The following is a 19,204-nucleotide window of genomic DNA, read 5'->3' as shown; positions in this document are numbered from 1 at the left end:
TTTCAGTTAGCATAGTCCCAAGTCAGTTGACTCACACAACACGCAGACTTCGCTTCCAGGACTGTCCGCAAAGCTGCAGGCAAGCAAAAGGAAGCTTTGTTCATCGCCGATTCATCGGATGAGGAAGAGCAAGCAGTAATGAACAGTCGTCACCATGGGTTCCCTATCACGCAGTCACTGCAAGTGAATGACGATGACGAAGAGTTCGCGTTGGACCCAGATATGTTCACACTAGTCGACGCGGACATGACCTCTTCGACGAATCTCGTTGATGCTCACCGCGACTCCAAGCAGGACATCTCAACGGCTGCCGATGTCAGTCGCGGCCACCATTCTCCGGGCATTCCCAGGAGCAAGGTGGAAGAAGACGGTGCACTTCCCCGGGTCAAAGAAAAGCAGGTCCATTGGGAAGACGACGATTCAGGTGACGAGCCTGACGTGTTCCAATCCGCACTCGAAGATCTAGAGGCGTGGATGCAGAGCGGTGCGGTTGAAATTATCCCAGATGATTAAGAGCTGGAGCGCCGCGCGTGTCTACGAGTAATGGTGTACTAGGCTACGATGTAGATGTCAAAGAGCAGTAAATTGGCTCATTTTGTCTCCTCTTCCCTCGGCCGTTCGCTCGTTGTCCCCGCTGGCAGGTCCATGAACACCTTCAACACTTCCCTAAATCTCTCGTCCCATGCAACGGGCTTGCCAGGCCTGACGATGTCCCAACCCTCTTCATCGGCTTGCCACCGCAGTTCTTTCTTCATCCGCTCTGCACGCAGCTCGACCTCCGTTGGAGGTGGGTAATTGACCTCCTCCTTGGTTGGCTCGCGTGTGCCCCGAGCGAGAGAGCGCGCGGTCTCCAGGCGCGCGGGGAGTTTCTCGTAGTACTCCTCCCGCGCCTTTCCGATCTCGGCAGCGAAGTCACGCACGTACGACTTCTTGTAGTACCCCTCGACGTCCTTGTCGAAGTCGAGGTCAGCAAGCGAGGGCTCGGAGAGGTGTGGCTGGGAGGGATCCGGTTCGCTTTGCGACTCCGCTTCCACCAATGTCGAGAGCTCCTCTGCTGGTGGAGCGCTGAGCGGTCGTGTCAGGCCCATGACGAGGCGGTAGGCGGCTTCAGCACCCGAGCGTACTTTGTGCCGCTGGTTGAAGAACTCCCAGATCATATGCGGGATCTGCAAGAACCCGATGTGGTCGACGAAATGGACTAGCAGAATCGGAGGCATTGAAGGTATGCGGGTTGGAGGCGTGTTCATAGAGTCGGGGATGGAGGACTTTTCTGAAGGTTTTGAGGATGATGGGGACGACTCTCGGAGATGCGGGGGTGTGAATGCCGCGAACGACTGGGAAGACGGGAGGCGCGACGCAGTCGGAATAGGTTCGCCATCCAACTCGGGCCCGTCCGACGCTGCACTCGACTCTGGTTCTCGCTCGTCGAACTTGCCATCGTTCTCTAGCTCCCTCGAAAGCTTCTCTTCCCTATCCACTATCTCAAGGGTTTCCGTCCAGCCTTTCTTCAGGCCGGCCATTAATTCCTTGAATGTCGGTCTTCCAACGACGACGATACCGCCCTCGAGCTCTCGACGCCGCTTATCCTCCAGTGAGTTGTGGGGTAAGACGACTGGGACTTGATCTAGGCCTAGTTCAACCCTCCGTCTCCGCTTGATGTCGTCTGCTATATGCCTCGCCAAGTCGCCATGCCGCTTCCCGTTAATCATCTCATAGTCGACCGCAGCGGCGACGAGAATTGGCTGAATCGACATCAACACTAAGCGATATGGTCAGAGAGTATACTGGCGAACCTTAACGTACTTGCGGAAGTACTTCATGCTACGGTCATAATCTTCGTCCGCAGGCCATTTTGAGCCGTACACGGTGACCTTCCGCGGATAGTCCAAAGAATGTAGCGGGACCTCTGACAGGTGCTTGACCTTGTTCACATACTCCCCGCGTACTTCCTTGCATTTCCGCCTGTCGTAGATGTAGTACCCAGCAATAGTCGAGGTGACACCGAGGAAGATGAGCCAGTTGCGCGAAGGCAGGCTGGGACGCTTGTCAAGCCATGACGGTGGGATGCCAGTGTACTGGAGGGCAGCCTTCACCCCAGTCAGTCGTGACTTTGGGTCCGGGAAGGCACTGTCTCCCGTCAGTTGCTCATCGCCAGACGCGGCGGCGAAGCACTCGAGGACGACGCGGCCAGCAGTGAGCAGAAATTACCCGATCCTGCAGCAGGAGGCGCCCACTCCGGTAGACGGTGTCACGTGGGCAGCTGTGAAGTGAGCGCCAAGTTGCTCCGCCACTTTCGGTCCCAACTTCGCTCTGCCTTCGACGTCCACGATGGCTACCGCTCTTGCGTCCCTCCTTCCAAAGCCGCCTACGCTTCTACAGTGTCGGACGATGAGGATGAGGTATACAGCTCCCAGTTGCAGCGCCGTCACAGTCGGTGATTCTACGCGCGGCAGTCCCTCCGTACGGGCAGCGTCCAGGATGGAAGCCCACAACACCGGATGACTTTGGTGAGTATTCAGTTGTGCTAGAGAATTACCAGCTTATGCGTACTAGGCGATGGCGGTGCTTACCCTGAATGCCATGTTGCACAATATCCGCTGGGTATGGGGAAGAAGAAGGTGCCGTTCGCTCATTGACTTTGGGATGTCAGTATTATTCATCAATGTTCAGGCTTCTTCTGGCAACACACTCGCCCTTCAAGTAGACTCCGAAGGCAATGTCCGCTACGATGCCATTGCTCAGCAAGGCCAACGTGCCGGCAAGATCGTACAGTCGCAGTTCAAAGACCTCGTGCCGTTGGCACACCGGAAAGACCTTAATGACACAGAACGGCAACTGGAGCGTCCGTCGGAGGATGAGGTGCAGACGACGACAGAAAAGACGCGAGCAGCGTTGGAGAACTGGTGAACGGGAAGATTAAGGCAGCACAGCCGAAGAATGTCCCGGATGGCCAAGGCAAGACGTCGTTCATCCGCTATACACCAGGCCAGCAGGGTGGATCAGACGGGCTGAAGCAGCGTATCATCAAGATGACGGACATTGTCGAGGACCCGCTGGAGCCTCCAAGGTTTAAGCACAAGAAGATTCCCCGAGGACCGCCTAGTCCGCCCCCACCAGTGTTGAGGAGTCCTCCCCGGAAGGCCACGGCTCAGGAGCAAAAGGAGTGGATGATCCCGCCATGCATATCTAACTGGAAGAACAACAAGGGTTACACCATCCCGCTTGATAAGCGTTTGGCAGCGGACGGCCGAGGCCTACAAGACGTGCGTCTTCCATCATTCCAGTGTGCCCGATATGGCTAATGAACCCTCCGAACCTCTAGGTTCACATCAATGACAACTTCGCTAAGTTCTCCGAGTCGCTCTTCATTGCAGACCGTCATGCACGCGAGAAGTCCGACAACGAGCATTGATGCAACAGAAGCTCGCCGAAAAGGAGAAGGCCCAGAAGGAGGAGAACCTCCGTATGCTTGCTCAGCGTGCTCGCGAGGAACGTGCTGGCATCCCTGCATCAGCACGGACAGCAGACAGCAAGCCATCCGCGGAGCGTACTGCCGCTATGCAGTCATCACTAGGTGCATACGGCAGTGGCTCGGAGGACGAGTCCGAACCCGAGGAAGAGGAGGACGAGGACGCAGCGCGGTTGCGCGACCAGATGCGGCAGGAGAAGCGACGCGAACGCGAGCGCGAGATGCGCATGTCGAACATGGGTACGGAGCAGCGGCGAAGATGCTCGCACGCCAGCAGAACCGCGACATCTCAGAGAAGATCGCGCTGGGGCTCGCGAAGCCGACGCTTCCAAGGAGAGCATGCTCGACTCGCGGCTGTTCAACCAGGACAGCTTGTCTGGCACCTTCGCGGACGACGAGGCGTATAACCTCTACGACCGCCCGTTTTCCATGGCTCGACAGCTGCGGCTGCGATCTATAAGGCGCGGGGCAACATCACGGAGGGCAACCAGACTCCTTCGGCGAGGGTACGGAGGAGGGTATCACACAGGCTCTCGACAACGATCGTTTTGGCATGGGTCAAGCCAAGGTCGGCTTCGAGGGAGCGCAGGACCAGGAAGTCCGCGAGGGTCCTGTGCAGTTCGAGAAGGACACTGGCGATGTGTTCGGTCTCGACAAGTTCTTGGACGAGGCGAAGAGCGGGAAGAAGAGGGGTCTGGATACAGACGTGTATGTGGCCAGACTCTTCTTTGTCTATTCACTCACTAACGCTTATGTCACAACAGCGGCGGTGCACGCAAACGCCAACAATTAGACAAGGCTGCGGAGCGCGACTTGTGAGCCATGCGTCGTTTACCTTTCTCCGCTGTGCTAGTAGTGTATCATGTTCTCATTTTACTTAGCCATAACTTACGAGTGCGCTTGTGTTGGAGGCAGATAAGTTCACATTTCGCGGACCTATAATACAGGTACAAATCGGAAGGCTGCAAGTACACTGAGGAGACAGCAGAGCAAACACAGCGAAGCACACATAAGATCAATCATGATTTCCCCCAATCCGAGCGGCGCAGAAGGTCAGCCAGGTACTTGCCCTCCTCGCGATAGTTGAGGGGCATGATCTTCTGGATGGTGTAGCGGACTCGGGTCACGTCCTTCACACATACAAGAGTTTGAGCTACGTGCGTGGATTAAAAAGCATAAGGAAGACGTACGTTGAACGTTTCCTGCCTGGCCCTGCAAGCGAAGTTGTACGCAGTGCCTACAGCTCGCTCGACGACCTTGGTGAACTCGATGTCATCTCGGTCCTGCAGCACAACGTTTCAGTAAACCATGCGTAGACACGTACAATACAGAGACGCACCCTGATCTCGATGATCTCATTTGCAGGCATGTCGAAGAGGGCCTCTCCGACCTCGTTAAAGCCCTGCAGCCATGCCTGGCCCGAGTAGTCCGCACACGCCATCGGGAAGATGTACCGGTAGTGCGGCTTGTCCCAACTCTTGTTGCATTTCTCGCACCGCCAGCCGTCGTGGCTCTCGAGCACCTTCTTGCTGCAGCCCTGTGTTTGGCATGCGGGGTACGCGATATTGTCCGTCTTGATGTGCATTACCGTCGCACGTGCGGAGAAAGTGTCCACCTTGTCGGACGTCCCAAGCTCGCGCGTCTTTACCTCGTTCAGGGGGAGGATCTCCGTGCGCTCGAACTGGGTGAAGTTACCAGCACCCGCGCCTGAATTCGAGTATGCCTGGTATGTTTGTCCGGAGCCCGCTGCGTCGTACCACCCGCGCAGCGCGTGGGCCTCCGGGATGTCGGGGTTGATCTGCATGATGCTGGTCGTGAACATCGAGAGTGAGCGGCCGCCGAAGTCGCTGACGTTCGCTGCTTTGATGGCAACGACGGGCTGGTCATCACCGACGAAAGACTCGGCCTGCTTCCCCCAGAGCGTGAGGCGCACAGAGTATCCTGAGCGGTCGACGAGAGTCAACTCGCGCTTTTGCAACTGAGCGAAGCATGTCAGCAAAGAGCATATAGCGACGATAGTTGGCTTACAGTCTTTCCGGCCTTGGAAATGAGCTCAGTAAGAGGCGTGACTTCCCGCACTACGCCAATCACATCTAGGGCGAGTTCAGCAATCATTAGGACCGATAGGGAACGTGCTGAACAAGACATACCGCAAATAGAATCTTTCGTAAGGTCAGTGAGCTTAGCAAGCTCGACGAAGTTGTATCGCACAGTCGGCATATTAGTAGCATCGACGCACTGCGTCAGGGGTAGTTTGAGCGAGCGGTATGACACCCTGATGAAGGCCACGTACCTCTTCCACCTCAGTATTCCGTTCCAGGTTGAGCTCGTACTCATTTTGAACGTTGGAGAACTTCTTCTTGGCCAAGTTCACCCTCGCTCGCGAGATGAAGTACACCTTGCCCTCCTGGATCTTATCGTACAATTCATCAACCACCTGGTTGAATCCCGTCGCTTTGATCTCGCCAGTCTCGTCCATGAGCGTGACGCTGAAAAGTTTGCCCTCGCCGCGCTGGTTCGACCATGTCCTGATGTCCGATTTCTGGACGACACGCGCCTTGATCGTCCAGTTATTCTGATAGGGGCTCAAGCTCTCAATCGGGTAGATGGCTGTTCGCCCCGCGCGGCCTTGCTGGCGTGGCGGCTGCTGAGGAGCTCTTACAGCAGCTGATGTCGCAGATGAGGACGCGGCTGCTGGCGCAGCACCCGGCGCGGGCGTGGTGTTCGCAGTCGGAACACCTGCGTTCGGGGGTTGCAGAGCCGAGGGGTTGCCGATCTTATTAGCATCCTTGGCTACGATGCTCAGCGCAAGAATAATGAGGAGGCTTCAAGAGCGCATACGCGTCGTTAGCGACTGTGAAAGAAAGTAATGACGCGACGCGACATACCGCTTGTCCTGTACCAGATTGCACGAAAACTTGTCGATGACCGCAATTGAATGCTTCTTTATGCGTTCCTCCTCGATGAGATGGTTCAGTTGTGTCGCCAGCATAGCTTGCAAGAAGTGTTCGCCATCGGAAACGATGATACGGTAGCGATCAACCGTGGCAGCCCCTGCCGTCGTAGGCGCGACTTTCTTGAAAGACAGGAACTGTATGGTTGGTTGGGACTCAAGGATTTTATCCTCAATGTTTGTCACGTCTGCAAGACGCGAGCAGATGCCGGCAGTGAGCTGGTAATCTTGAGCCATGTCGATTTGCGCGTCGTGGTCGCAGAGAGAGAACGCGGAACGCGTCGACGCGTCGCGTGTCCCGCATACATAATACGCGTTTATTATGTAATGCAAAAGGCTCCCAATTTGGAAACAGCCTCATTCAACGCCACCATCTTCTTCGCCTCGGAGTCTGCAACTCTACTGCAGCTCTCGGACCAGTCTCGGACACCTGCCACATGTGTGCTTACGTTGGTATACAGATTCGGTCGAAAGCAACTAGTTGGTGGAGGCTGCCATAGCATCAATTGGACTCGCCAATATACGAGGCTCAAATGCGGAGCACTCAGCCAACATCATGATATACACCGGGCTAGTACTTACACAGGCTACTAGCCGGTGCCAGGTGTTCGGCTCTCACTAGTACGCCGCATCGCGGGTTGACTGCCGCACTGCACTACTTTGTAGTTTTATTGAAGGAACATAAGCACGATCAAGCATGCCCTTGGTACGTCCGATATCTCTATAAATCTTTCAGTTCCTCATGATGTCATGCCATCGCAAGTTAGGCTCCGAGACTTCGATAGCATTCATGGTTCCTACTATCTGACAACTACCAGACAACGCAGAAGACGGAGGTACACGATTCTCGTAATTCATGCACGTCTACTTGCCCACCAGACCAACGGAACGAAAGTCTGCGAGACTCGTCACGCAACGACCGGCCGTCCTCACTGCACGTTCAAGGTCTATGTCACGTCCCTCGTTTGGCTGATACTGGTTCTTTCTAGCATGCTCTCAAATCACCGCAGCCAACACTTTTCTGATACCGTACCGTATACATTTCGCTCAGATCAGTACTTCTGCCATTGTCCGTTTCTTTCCGCGCATGGTTCTTCGACATCTGTAATGCCGCCCACTCAGACAGTGGCTCCGCGAATTGGTGATATGATCATACTCTCTGCTCCGGGATAAGTGGCCTCTCGTATATGTGGAAGATACACTAAAACTATACCTCGCAGACCAGTGCTAACAGGATAATCCTACTGGATGTCATCGTCAAATGGGCGGGAACGGTTCGGCTAGACGTACAAGGTCGACTATCCGCCCGGGTCTATGCCAGCGGCGCGTACAGTCTGCTGTCTGCCTTGCCCCGCGCAGATGCGAGCCAGCACATTCCGACTTCTGCCTTGCATGAGCACACACATCGCCGTCCATGACAGGAACCTGCTGACCGTCAAGACGTGGTGATTATTAGCCCAAGATTCGCGAGGCATGAAATTGTGTGCCAGAGAGCGACGTGTTCGCGGGATTCGACGTACGTGCGTTTTCCAGGTGTAAGAAGACTCCGAGTCCGTCTGTATGGAGTCCCGAGTCAAAGGCCTTTGACAGAGGCTCCGCAGGCCAGGCAGGCAGGCTTTGCGGCTGGAATGGCAAATGCGTATTATGTCGTCAGACGGATACACCAAGTGCAGTGGCAGACAAGGAACCGCGCAGCAGACAGCGGTATATGCACACCCGCTGCATTCACATCATTCCTAGTGTGCATGGGGAGCAACAGACTCCATGGCATGGACATTGGCCACGCGAAGCATGCGCCGTTACTTGCACAACCGCGCGCATGCACTTGACAGAACGAGTTGAGCGGATGGGTGTTGTACATACCGCGTAGCAGTAAGTACTTACTTACTCTTACTAACTCGCCATTTCCACTGACATGTCGGCGCAGGCTGCGCTCATCCAGCCCTCGGGATCTGACACCGAACTCAGTGCAGTCTGCGCATATGACAGCTGTTGTAGAAACGATAGACCGCTCGCGCGCGGGGATGTGTGGAGCGGGTTTTTGGCTGGCGAGACGACGGTTGGCGAAGTCACGCACTGGCTACAGCCAACGTTGCCGGCGCTCAGAGATGTCAGTGCGTTCTTTAATTTGCCAGTCTCGCTCACGGCGACCGTCAGGCCAAATCCCACACACACACTCAGTGCAGGCCGGCCTATCATTTCTACAACAGCTGTAACCTGGATTACGATGCATGCATGATCCAGCATCGGGGATGGCTCGGTGTCTACCGGATTTGGCAAGTAGCTTCAGGGGAATCAGGATCAGGACTCAAGTCTGTATGTGTGCCTGCGGACCCATCTTCGTCTCCGGAAACTGTATAGATAGTGAGTAGAACAGTTCTTCAAGAAAAAGAAAGAAAAAGACTGCTCGGGGTGGGGTTCGAACCCACGGCCTTAAGATCACGGGATATTACGTAAGATTCAATTTCTTTATAAAGAAACTCATGCGCGAATATGAGACTTACGCTCTAACCAACTGAGCCACCCAAGCCTGTTGTGGGTTAGCTTTGTTAATATTGTATTCTCCTCAGCCCACTTCCGATCAAACAGGTAACTTATGCAATACAGGGAAGAGGCGTCACTGGCAGACAAGGATATCCTGAGACACAAAGGTACAAACATTGAAGGAATTTGAATTGTCTATGTTGGCCCGAGACTACTAGTAGAAGAGGCCAAACGTTGTCGTTCTATCATTGGTACCAGTCACCGTCGACTTCGTCCCCGCGACTTGAGCATGCGCAGCCATGTCGACGTCTCTATACCCTAATAGTACTGTACATCACACCTGCTATAGCTACAACAGAACAACGGAATACGATAACAATAATGATATGAATGAGTTGGCCATTAGACCTCGGGGGACACGCTACGTGCTCGCTTGGTCGAATACCGCGCCGGACTGGTGGTAATGACGACCTCTGCACGGTTGATGATCCTCCGTGGGGGTGGCTTCTTCGGGGTAGGCGGTGGGGAGTGATACTTATCGGTCGCACCAGTGTCCATCTGTGAGTAGTCGATCTCTTCCTCGTCTTCAGACTCGGGCACGAGGAGTTCCTCGTCGGAGTCCCGCGGGGCGCGTTTGCGCTTGAGCGGCCGTGTCGCTCGCTTCTTGGCTTTCTTCTTCGTAGCAGGTTCAGCACCTTGCTCAGCCACACGGCATTCCTCCACCGTGACGCCCGCCTGCAGCAGGACATCGATCCAGACCTGGAAGAGACCCATGTAAGCAAGAGTGAGTAATCATCGGACTGTCGCACCTTCTGATTTTCCTGCAATCTGTCTCCGGGACCTTTAACTTCGACAAACTTGCACTCCCGAGTGTCCACGTTCCATACGATCAAGTCTGGAACACCGCCAGTGCGGCCGCCGTAATCTTCGCACATCAATCGACAGATCACGGCGAGAGCAACTCCTCCTAGATTCTGCGCATCGTCAGCATGATGGAGGTTCATGGATGTAGGTGATCTAACTTGCCTCGGCGATCTCGAGAAGGTCACTCTTCTCGAACAGCTCCCATTGGACACCAACGCACCAGGTCTTTTTCTCGTTGTGCTCGTCAAAGAAGCGACCTAGTATCTCTGGGCCTTGTCCAGACTTGAGTTCCTCCAAGCGTTGATCGACGAGATGTTGCCTCGCATAGTAGAACGTGTCTTCGGCGATATCGAGAGGGGCGTGTTGATACAGCGTCTCAAATGCGCCGGGGATATCAGCGAAAACGATGTCCCAGAAGAGCAGGCCGAACAGGGTTGTCACGACTCTGCCCTCACAATGAAAGCTAGGGTAGCACGACGTGAGTGTTTTCGTCGCTGACGTGATAAGGTATGTATTACCCTTTGTACCCATGCTTCTCGTAATGCTGGAGAGCGAGGATCTCAACGGTGACTTCTTCACAGTCTCGGCCTAACCAGATAGACTTGCCCACCCACTTCGGTGGTCCCTATGGAGGAAGGATAGATCGTGAGCTCTAATGAGTGGGGTGTCGATACGGGCATGGTACCTCGGGAGGATGCTTTTCAAGGGGAACGGTGGTCGGTTGGACCCAGTCGGACGGAATTGACGTCTGTGCAGAAACATTACGAGTCGGTGCCCTAGACGATCTGGCAACGTTCCGGCCGAAAAGGTCTAGCTTCAGGCTCGTTTCCCGGTGGTAGACACGAGTGCCTGTGATCTGGACTAGCGTGGCTTTTTCGAGTCTGCCTTCGCATACATGACGCTCTTCTTCGGGTACCTTGAGCCGCTTCTCGAGAGTTGTAAGTCTCCGTTCAAGCTTTGGTCGAAACACTGTGTCACAGAAGTCAGTTGGTTTCGCAAAAGCGTTCGAGATGCCCAACCGATATGTGTATCGTCATCTTCCAATGCTTCGATGACCGCCGCTTTCGCGCGTTCGTACTGCTGAAACTTCATCAGGAGCAGCGCCCGACGCTCGTACCACCGGCCTCGGCGTCCGCGTCGCCACCGCCGCTGAGCGAGAAGACTTTCCAGGACTTCAAGCTCATACTCATGCTGGCCGAGCATACCGAGCGCCGCGGAACCCTTGCAGACGACGCGCGTGAGGACATGACCTATCAACACTCTTCAGCTTAACGACTCAATATCAGCAGGCGCATGTCAGCATACCGCAATCGAAGCGTTCCAGTCCTCGGGGTCGGCCAACCTCCTCGCCCTTTACGTGGACCATGGTCTTCCACCGCTCGTAGGTCTCTTCGAAAATGGGCCTTAACGCATGCGCCTTTCGCTTTGAAGGACCGTCCAGCTCCGAGCTTTCGTGGTCTACGCCCGGTTGATTCTCGATGTCCATCAGATCTTCGGTCTTGCTCTTATGCTTGTCATTCTTGTGAGGCGTAACAGATACTTTGGCCCTCTTGGCGGCTGGACCTGGGGTACGGCTAGCCGACGAACGCGCGCGAAATGATATGCCGGAAGTGCCATCCAAAATCGCGTCGACCTGAGCTTCCTTCTCGAGTGCCTCTTCATATGCTAGTAAAGCGGCTCGTGAAGGCCATATCTCGCGGGTTCGCTCATGCTTGTAAGGCGTATATGAGCGTTTGCGAGCGTAAGCCAAGATTGATTCAGTGAGCATCGACTCCGCCTGTTGCGTTCTCAAGGTTTTACAGTGAGCTAAGCAGTCAGGAGCACTCCTTTCGAAGCGGACTCACTTCCGGAAGTAGACGAGGTTGACACGTCGTAAGAGCCTGAAGACATGCTCATTGATACGCACACAGGTATCTGCTCCGTGTTAATGATTATGCATGCCGAGGCTTTTAACTGATGTCAGCGTACCGAGTGTCCTCATCACAATCGCCCGTAGTCTGTCTGCCTGTGTCCGTCCAGAGAGAAAAACGTTGCTCTGAGTAAGAGCAGGTCTACTACCGCCTTTGCCGTGTTTCCCCGAGGAGCCAATGAAGAACCCTAGTGTGGCTTGACCAGAACATGTGCGAATCAATTCGTCGATGAGTACTTCCTGCGAAGTGTATTTGCCAGTCAGGCTATAAGGCCGCCTATCAGAGCACCATACTCACCTTCAAGGAGCCTTTGACTTTGAACTGTTTGGCAGTTCCCTTCAGTTCCTCCAGTGTAAGGCAATCCAGGAGGTCACGTAAACTCGCCCCCGACTCATTCTCCGCAAAGCATACATGCGTAGAGCCGGGGAGAAGTTCACTCTCCAGTCCCGCTTTCGGCTCTGGGGCAACTACTGTCGGTACTGTTTCTGGCTGCTCGTCGGCATCCGCGTCGAGCGTCAGGTCGATGACTTCCGGCTCTTCAGACTTGATACAGGGCTCGTACGCCTCGACCTTGATACTTCGATCTCGCTGACCGAGTTTGTCCGGATCGCACGGTAGCTCATGACTGAGAGACAATGGCTCGAGTTCCGCTTGTGCGTCGACCTGCTCGACTTTGACTTCGGCTTTGACACTAGGTTTTGCGTTCTCGGATGTCGGTGAATCGGTGTTACCGCATAGCTCTCCGATGGCTTGACGTATGTTGTTCCCAAGTTCACGCTCATACTTCAGCGCACTGAGCCTATGCCACTTGTCTGCCTTGCGTAGGCAGAGTCGGACCAAAAGGTAGCGTGCGTGATCTACGTTTGCACTGTTGTCAGAAAGAGCGTTCTGTATAACAAAATGCAACATACATGACAGCCTGCTGTATTGACCTAGGCAGCCAACTTCTTCCAGCGTGAACAGATAGTCTTCATGCTGCAGAACCGTTGCCACCATGTCTAAAAACGTGAGTGACACGCTACCAGACGTCGGAGGGTCAACATACCTTCGAACAGTGAAACATACATGGATACCCGAGACTCAGGAGAGTCCCTCACATCCGCTTCGTCACTTCCTCCTAGAACTAAGCCCTCATAACCTTCTTCTGAACCAGTCCCGAAGACTAACGTCTCCGCTGCGCCCGCCGTAGGAGATTTCGGTAGCATGGCGGCAGACGCGTAAAATCAACAGCGGCGCGGGTATAAAAGAAGTGTCGAGAACGCTTGCGACGGCGTGGGTGGTGATGGGGGTATAAGGAGAAGGAGCAGTTGTCCAGACGTAATGCACTGGACAGGAGGTCGCCGCCACCCGACCTTGACAAGACGCGGGCGTGACAGGTGCAGGTGACAAAGCGTGACTGTCGCGTCGCGTCGCGTTGCGGTCGCGTGACAGCTTTACCCATGTACCCTGGTGCGAACGCCGAACCCATCGAGTGCAACAGTGACAGGTTGGGCTTGGTTAGGCTCGAAGAGTGGGTCCCGAATCTTGCAGCAGATTCACAGCAGACATGTCTTGTATTGAGATGATTTGTTGGTTGCTATAGCATGCGTCCTGGTGTTCTGCGCAATGGTCTTGTTGAAGTCTTGACACGCTGACAGACGGTGCATACCGGCTTCTCAGGCTAGCTTGAAATCACGACGCTTGGAAAATGCGGGCTTGAGGGGCACTCGTGTCACATTCACGCAGGAGATGAGACATGTGAAGCAGCAAGCGAGGACAATCCGGTACTTCCAAGTTCCAACATAATGATCACAAGCGATGTCTGAATGGTTAATTCGCACTAGTACCGATGGACCGAATACATACTCGTTTGTGATTGAGGAAGGCCCGAGAAGATTTCCACCAAGGAGGTCGGCAGCGATTGCAATGCTGGTTACATTTAGAAACACATTGGGCACGTCGATCTTGCGGCCATCTTATCCGGACAGATGAAGACAGCGCCGTCGACGCGGATTGTTGGTTGGCACCCGGGGTCGAAACAGCCGTCATGAGATCGGCGGAGATGCCATTCGCACCGTCTTCGACCCATGAAGTTAGATGCTGGCGCGATTTGGACTCGTGCATTTACCACAGCAATCAACGGTACACTCCGTAGAGTAATATCTGAGTCGGCGGTGACGTTGATAATATTCGCATCTCCGGATGGGCCAGTTGAGTTTACGCGCACACGTACCTCCGCTAGAGACAGATCGTACATATCAGTTGGCAGTTGATGTGAAAGCTGGACATCCATACGTCGTCCTTGCCTTGTCCTAGCGATGATGCCTAGATTCCGCATCATGCTGCTGGCCACATTCCTATCGCTGCTTTGAGGTTCGCTAACATGCTTGCCGTCGAGGACATCATACCTAGCTGAACGTTCAGCATACGGGCATCTGATAAGTTATACGCGAGTGGATGTCCGAGCTGAAGCTTGAAGGCCCGTCACAAGGTACTTGCGTCGCTCGTTCGCGCCATGGAGATCATCGTCCATTCTGCATAATCAGCAGGAATGAATTCCGCCGATCGTTCCTACATACCTCTACTGCCGGCCATCAATTTGCGTCATCCATATTGACTCGACGCTTGAGTGCGCCTGAATTCCACAATATCACCACTAATGCCTTCCTATGACCGTCCACTTGCGAAGGACGCCGAGACCGAGCTCGCACTACGCGCTTGTGAGGTTGCGTAAGTTAGGCATGCAATGCTTGCTGTATGGAGTTCGACAAGCTTGACGCAAGGCGTGACCCAGCGACGTGCTGCTGACAATTCGAGCGACCGTAACAGCGTGGTCATGACTTGTCGCAGGCTCGCATACATGTCAATCGGTAGGGGCTGAAGCGTTGATCTAAATATACGCACCTGACCGCGCTACGGTTCGCGCGCGCGAACTGCACGCCTCTGCGTAAGTTACAGGACGATGTTTCTTTGGCCAGCCGCAAGGCGCTAGGGCGGGGACAATCGGAACTGTTGATCACCACGGACCGATTGGCTGGACTTCCATACCATGGAAGGCTTGTTTGAAGGCACACAGAACATTAGAGCCATGACAAAGTCTTACTAAGTGTCGCTTAGCGTGGGCCAGTGGCACTGACACTGGTTCACCAGAGCCACCGAAAGATTTCGATCTTCTTCCGAACGGGGCACCGAACCAAGCGACGCGGCACCTTTGTTGCAAAACGGTGCGGGTGAACGGTGAGAGTACGACGAGGGTGGCAGACGGCGGTGGCGGACGTGTTCGACTGACGGGGATTCTTGATATTACGATGCGAAGCGAAGACGGCAGTGGCGCAGCTACGCTTCCGGCATAAACCTCCTCTTCCCGTAGCGCGTGTAGGTACCACCTTGCTGGCCACGTCGACCGATATCCCGTCAGTCGCGGTTGCCTGCAAGTCCCTCAGTCTGGTTCTCAAAAGAATTGTTGGTAAGCAGATGAGGCTGGTGTCGCGGTTGCGGCTACACTGTGCACCAAGCGAGCTGAGCGGTCCAGCACGGTAGTATAAGACCATCAGATGGATCTGGAATCCGCCCCACCACTGTGGTGTTGCCGCAGGATAGATGCGTGCCAGGGCGGATCACCAAGGCCACATACTCGCGGGTGCGACAGACAAGAACGATTACAAGGAAGGCCATCTCTGTAATGAAATCCATCGATCAAGCGCTAGTCAACGAAACGAAGAGAGTTTGACTTACATCCACGAAGCCGCGTATTGCCCTTGGCGTAACGTACGAAGTACTAAGCAATGCTCGTCTGCAAGCGTGTGCGGATTAGCCGACGCCGACCTGTGAATTGACCCACTCTGGCTGCGCGAGAGTTGCGTACAGCTTACATATCACCTGTGCAAGGTTTGGCAGATGGGGGTCGATCGCACTGCAGACACAGACGCGTAAGACGTTGTACACGTCGACAGCTGCGGCCGCGCGAAAAGAATCAGCGCGCACTGAATTGATCTCGACTCAATACGCAAGTTTTACTCACCTTCGCATCGGCCACTCATTTCGGCCGCGACACCTCCTCCACTTCCTTGAAAGAGCACAGCGTGACGCGTCGCGCCGAGCTACGGGCTCGCCAATTTGCACGCGAATACAAGAGGATGGCCCGTTCGGTGAAAATCGAAGTCGGACCCTAGCTGTGCAAGGACTTACGTCGGTCCTCCGAGAGAATTTCGCGATCGCAGCGTCCTGGATGGCCTCCGGACGTACAGCCACTCACCAGCGCCACGATTACCACGCCCCACAGGAAGCACGACCGAATATGTGGCGTCGAATTATGCTGAGTTTACGTTAAACTTAGTCACAACCATACCAGCGTAAATTACGTCGAAGAACGCTGATATTACTTTGACTTATCGACAACATAATCAGTGTTCGATTACTCTGCAGGTTCTTTGATTGTACTCTGAGAAATTGGCCAACATACTATCATCATCATTTTATAATAAAACTACCGTAATGTGTGTCACGTAACGCTGAACCTATCCTGAAACTATCTTGACGAGCTTTCAGCGTATTACGATTGTTCAAACTTGATACTTTCGGTATAGAATATGTGACGTACGTGACACTCATGTCACAGCGTAGCCACAGAGTATGACCGGTCGACCTACCCTGTCTTTATGGTGTCAGCATTCCATCAAAATATTGCGGTATAACCTACGGTGTTCCTACGCTGTCGCCTAACCGTACTGTGTTATCACGGAGTCGACCCATGTGTCCTCGACGTCGAGCACTATTTGATGAGGCAGGGACCGAGTTTGCCTTCGGTTCCGACTTCCTGACTGACACGGGTTACCTCGGCTGCGAATGCACGATTGCAACGGTTCCGAGACGCTAGCAGAACGGTGGCACTCACCATTGCATTGGTGAGTTCCTTGAGCTGAATCATGACCACGCCCTGCACGGGCACCGTAATCTTCTGCGACAAGCCGCCGCTAGGGCAGCGTTGCAGACTCGCACGACGTCCTGGACCTGAGCCTTGAGCAGCCTCCTCGACAGCGCTCATGCCGTTCTCGAATGCGGCCGCAGCGAGCGGGCCGATCGGGACGACCAACGAAGAGCTGAGCTGGGGCACGTTGACGTCAAAATTCGTGTACAGGTTCTTGCCGCAGTGAGGGCTGTGTGCGCTCTCCGCAGTCGACGTCGGCGGCGCGGACTGCGGCGCGATCCGCTTGACCCTCGGGTTGCCGACCTCCTTGAGCGAGATGCTCAAGGGCGACGCGTCGGAGGCCGTTGCGCCCGCCTGGCTGCTGCATCTGGGGCGTAGTCTCGCTCTCGGCCTCCGCGTCCGCGTCGGCATTGAACATCTCGACGTCCTTATCAACACGATGGGGGTGATGGTGGTGGCCGTTGTTGTCCATCGTGCTCGGGCTGTTCTCCACGGAGCTGCTGGGCGTGCCGATGAAGGGCGGCGTCGACGTGGCCGTCTGGCCTCTGGAGCTGTTGGCCTCGGCGCCGTCGCTCCGGGAGCTCGACGAGCTTGTGCTGCTGATAGGAGGGTTGTCGCCGACGTTGCAGCGTTTCTTAGACTCTGGACTGCTGCTCCGGGACGCCTTGATCGCTGCTATGGTCTCCTCGGCCGTGTACATGCGGCGGGCGATCGCGGTGAAGGAGCGGAGGACACTGTCGGTCTACCAGTCTGAGGAGCTTTCGTACTTGGGCACTAGGACGAACGAGAGGCCGAGCTCGTAGGCGGGGAGTGGGGCGACGAGATACTGGTAAAAGGGGTGCCCAACGGGCGTATAATGGTCAGCGATGGGTGCCATTGTCGTGGACAGTGAGCAAGGAGTACTTGGCGGAGGCGGGAAAGGGGCACTCATTTCAGCTCCAGCCTCTCCGCCTTCATCTCCGCGAGGTGAAATCTCGACACAGAGACGGCTACGGCGAGGGGAGTGGTGGACGAGAAGGAAGGGTGGTCCCATGCCAGACGCTCGTACGATCGACTTGTGGGCTGCGCTCGGTCAAGCACCGGGACCACCCTCGCACGCTCGGCCAGTCCCGAGCTCTGCGATGAGAAAGCGAAGTCTTGTTCACTTGCAGCATCGTTTCAGGCACGCGATACCGCTCTAGATGTCGAGGGGCTGACTGTCTGCCCTTCCGTCGCGTCCCACGTCGCGTACCAGCCTGAAGTCGCGTTGCCCGTGCTGAGGAACTGGTAGTAGTGCGTGAATCTCGGCGATGAGCGCGGACTGCGCGCTGGTCGGGCTAGGTGCAGTTCCAAACTGCGGAAGTGGACGTCAGCACCCATCCACCGGTACACACCAGGAAAGGGGACGTACAACGATCTCAATGTCGTCCTGGTGGCAGATAGAGCCCGAGTCGGTGCACTTGGAGACGTCGGAGTTACTGGGGTACGACGCGCCGACGGTGTACATGCCCACATACGCGGTACCGCCGCTCGACGCCCAGCTGCGCGCAACGGGCGGACATCCTGCGTGCTGTCGGCGGACGTCGTCGAGGGGACATACGTCGAGTGCTTCAGCAGGCGGCTGCCACTGACAGAGCGAACGTGCCGTCGACAACAACGTCGTAGTACGAGGTGGTCTTGGACTGCGACGGGAAGGTGGCGGTGAGATCGAGAGGGCTAGTGATGAGGTCGCCGTCGCAGACCGCGTGGGTAGCTCGGATTGGCCAGCTGCAGGGACAACACTACAAGTTGGTCGAGAGGGAGCTTTATGCGTTCAGGATACCGTCGAGCGAGAGGGTCCGGGCACGACGTGTCCGAAGCGCTGCATGTGAGCTGCGCACCCATTACAGTCCTGAAGCGAGTTCTGCATGGTGATATACAGAAAGCCACAGTCCTAGAGGCTATTGAGCACGGGCAAACTCGTCGCTATGAACAGATAACATACCCTTGGATCCGGTTGCAAAATGGCATACTCAAAGAGATGACATAAATCGGGTGCAGCGAGCAGCGCCCTGAACATGTTTGCCGTACCAACGGGAGTCCGCGTTACCGTACTTGACAGTGAACCAGACAACACCAGACGTGTCAGCGGCGGCTTCCGTGCCGAGTGGCGTCAAAACTCGGGTGGACGACGACGTCGACAGAGACGTCGAGCAGAGGAGCTTTTGAAGTCAAGGCGGGGAGTGTTCACACCACTACGCGCCCTCCGGGATTGACAAGGACTTGAGATTAGCAATGCTCGTGCGAGACGCATCGACGGACACCGCTGCCGCCTGGAAGGAGAGGAGAGGAGCGGCGAGTGCTGGGAGGGCGACCATGAGCGATTGAGGACGATGGGTGGAGATGCCTAGGGCGAAGGGGGCTCATGAAGAGAATGCATCGAACAGTAGGCCTTTGAAGCGAGAAGTCTAAGGCCGCACTCGAAGCTGCGAGTCCAGCGGCAGGGAATGAAGGAGGGACGGGGGAGGAGGGGAAGGTAAGGGACGGTGAGCTGTGCCGGGCACATTGATGGCTCCTTTGTTCCCAATATGGCAACTCTCCAGCGCTCAGCGCTCAGCGCTCGCTCACGCTTCCGTCACGGTCCCCGGGCTCCAGCTGCA

The 19,204-nt window shown here is 55.3% G+C and overlaps 6 protein-coding genes and 1 non-coding gene across 7 annotated transcripts; 1 reads left to right on the top strand and 6 right to left on the bottom strand.

Moving 5' to 3' along the window:
• Positions 1-551: 551 nt before the first annotated feature.
• B0H18DRAFT_263997 (inner membrane protein import complex subunit Tim54-domain-containing protein) lies at positions 552-1,890 on the bottom strand. Its single transcript, XM_048037328.1, has 2 exons — positions 1,804-1,890; positions 552-1,742 (listed from the first exon to the last, which is right to left on the bottom strand). Exon 2 carries the CDS (start codon positions 1,707-1,709, stop codon positions 591-593), a length of 1,119 nt encoding a protein of 372 aa, XP_047894586.1. The 5' UTR covers positions 1,710-1,742; positions 1,804-1,890; the 3' UTR covers positions 552-590.
• Positions 1,891-2,253: 363 nt separating this feature from the next.
• B0H18DRAFT_1001479 (SKIP/SNW domain-containing protein) lies at positions 2,254-4,370 on the top strand. The gene is given in 9 exon segments (XM_048028304.1): positions 2,254-2,380; positions 2,400-2,507; positions 2,554-2,618; positions 2,671-2,859; positions 2,916-3,263; positions 3,323-3,348; positions 3,375-3,825; positions 3,975-4,177; positions 4,234-4,370. The coding sequence occupies 9 exon segments, from the start codon at positions 2,329-2,331 to the stop codon at positions 4,286-4,288; spliced, it is 1,497 nt and encodes a 498-aa protein (XP_047894585.1). The 5' UTR covers positions 2,254-2,328; the 3' UTR covers positions 4,289-4,370.
• A 118-nt stretch (positions 4,371-4,488) lies between these two features.
• B0H18DRAFT_1118168 (replication factor-a protein) lies at positions 4,489-6,659 on the bottom strand (the record flags this gene model as incomplete). The annotated part of the gene is made up of 7 exons (XM_048033741.1): positions 4,489-4,599; positions 4,660-4,752; positions 4,809-5,447; positions 5,498-5,562; positions 5,620-5,707; positions 5,763-6,294; positions 6,358-6,659. 7 exons carry the CDS (start codon positions 6,657-6,659, stop codon positions 4,489-4,491), a joined length of 1,830 nt encoding a protein of 609 aa, XP_047894584.1.
• Positions 6,660-8,826: 2,167 nt separating this feature from the next.
• B0H18DRAFT_t83 lies at positions 8,827-8,952 on the bottom strand. The gene has a single exon. It is a non-coding gene; the product is annotated as a tRNA-Met (tRNA).
• A 108-nt stretch (positions 8,953-9,060) lies between these two features.
• On the bottom strand, positions 9,061-12,997 carry B0H18DRAFT_1210412 (VRR-NUC domain-containing protein). Its single transcript, XM_048036366.1, has 12 exons — positions 12,726-12,997; positions 12,592-12,678; positions 11,978-12,537; positions 11,739-11,919; positions 11,615-11,684; positions 11,076-11,557; positions 10,790-11,020; positions 10,456-10,739; positions 10,289-10,395; positions 9,933-10,233; positions 9,716-9,880; positions 9,061-9,665 (listed from the first exon to the last, which is right to left on the bottom strand). The coding sequence occupies exons 1-12, from the start codon at positions 12,883-12,885 to the stop codon at positions 9,309-9,311; spliced, it is 2,985 nt and encodes a 994-aa protein (XP_047894583.1). The 5' UTR covers positions 12,886-12,997; the 3' UTR covers positions 9,061-9,308.
• Positions 12,998-13,335: 338 nt separating this feature from the next.
• On the bottom strand, positions 13,336-17,286 carry B0H18DRAFT_954132 (uncharacterized protein; the record flags this gene model as incomplete). The annotated part of the gene is made up of 14 exons (XM_048042247.1): positions 13,336-13,588; positions 13,735-14,067; positions 14,564-14,716; positions 14,763-14,868; positions 14,949-15,237; positions 15,294-15,336; positions 15,395-15,416; positions 15,532-15,612; positions 15,681-15,759; positions 15,848-15,883; positions 15,915-15,974; positions 16,122-16,145; positions 16,554-16,763; positions 16,795-17,286. 14 exons carry the CDS (start codon positions 17,284-17,286, stop codon positions 13,336-13,338), a joined length of 2,181 nt encoding a protein of 726 aa, XP_047894582.1.
• Positions 17,287-17,513: 227 nt separating this feature from the next.
• Positions 17,514-18,624, bottom strand: B0H18DRAFT_1118165 (uncharacterized protein; the record flags this gene model as incomplete). Its single annotated transcript, XM_048033740.1, has 5 exons — positions 17,514-17,702; positions 17,818-17,919; positions 17,977-18,346; positions 18,446-18,498; positions 18,550-18,624. The coding sequence occupies 5 exons, from the start codon at positions 18,622-18,624 to the stop codon at positions 17,514-17,516; spliced, it is 789 nt and encodes a 262-aa protein (XP_047894581.1).
• Between the last annotated feature and the right edge of the window lie 580 nt (positions 18,625-19,204).

The sequence above is a fragment of the Fomitopsis serialis genome, assembly GCF_022376445.1.
Source record: "Fomitopsis serialis strain Sig1Antser10 chromosome Unknown B0H18scaffold_25, whole genome shotgun sequence".
NCBI classification, from domain to species: Eukaryota; Fungi; Basidiomycota; class Agaricomycetes; order Polyporales; family Fomitopsidaceae; genus Fomitopsis; species Fomitopsis serialis.
Note: the sequence above shows the minus strand (reverse complement) of the source record. Positions and strands in the feature narration are given on the sequence as shown.

What these genes read in the sequence shown, in the direction of transcription:
- B0H18DRAFT_263997 (XM_048037328.1), bottom strand. Translation starts at nt 1,709, where the DNA reads ATGATTAACGGGAAGCGGCATGGCGACTTGGCGAGGCATATAGCAGAC.
- B0H18DRAFT_1210412 (XM_048036366.1), bottom strand. Translation starts at nt 12,885, where the DNA reads ATGCTACCGAAATCTCCTACGGCGGGCGCAGCGGAGACGTTAGTCTTC. An exon ending in GATTGTGATGAGGACACTCG is followed by an intron (nt 11,685 to 11,738) that starts GTACGCTGACAT and finishes AACACGGAGCAG; the next exon opens with ATACCTGTGTGCGTATCAAT. An exon ending in GAGAAGCATGGGTACAAAGG is followed by an intron (nt 10,234 to 10,288) that starts GTAATACATACC and finishes GTGCTACCCTAG; the next exon opens with CTTTCATTGTGAGGGCAGAG.
- B0H18DRAFT_1001479 (XM_048028304.1), top strand. Translation starts at nt 2,329, where the DNA reads ATGGCTACCGCTCTTGCGTCCCTCCTTCCAAAGCCGCCTACGCTTCTA. An exon ending in CACAACACCGGATGACTTTG is followed by an intron (nt 2,508 to 2,553) that starts GTGAGTATTCAG and finishes TATGCGTACTAG; the next exon opens with GCGATGGCGGTGCTTACCCT. An exon ending in ACGGCCGAGGCCTACAAGAC is followed by an intron (nt 3,264 to 3,322) that starts GTGCGTCTTCCA and finishes CCGAACCTCTAG; the next exon opens with GTTCACATCAATGACAACTT.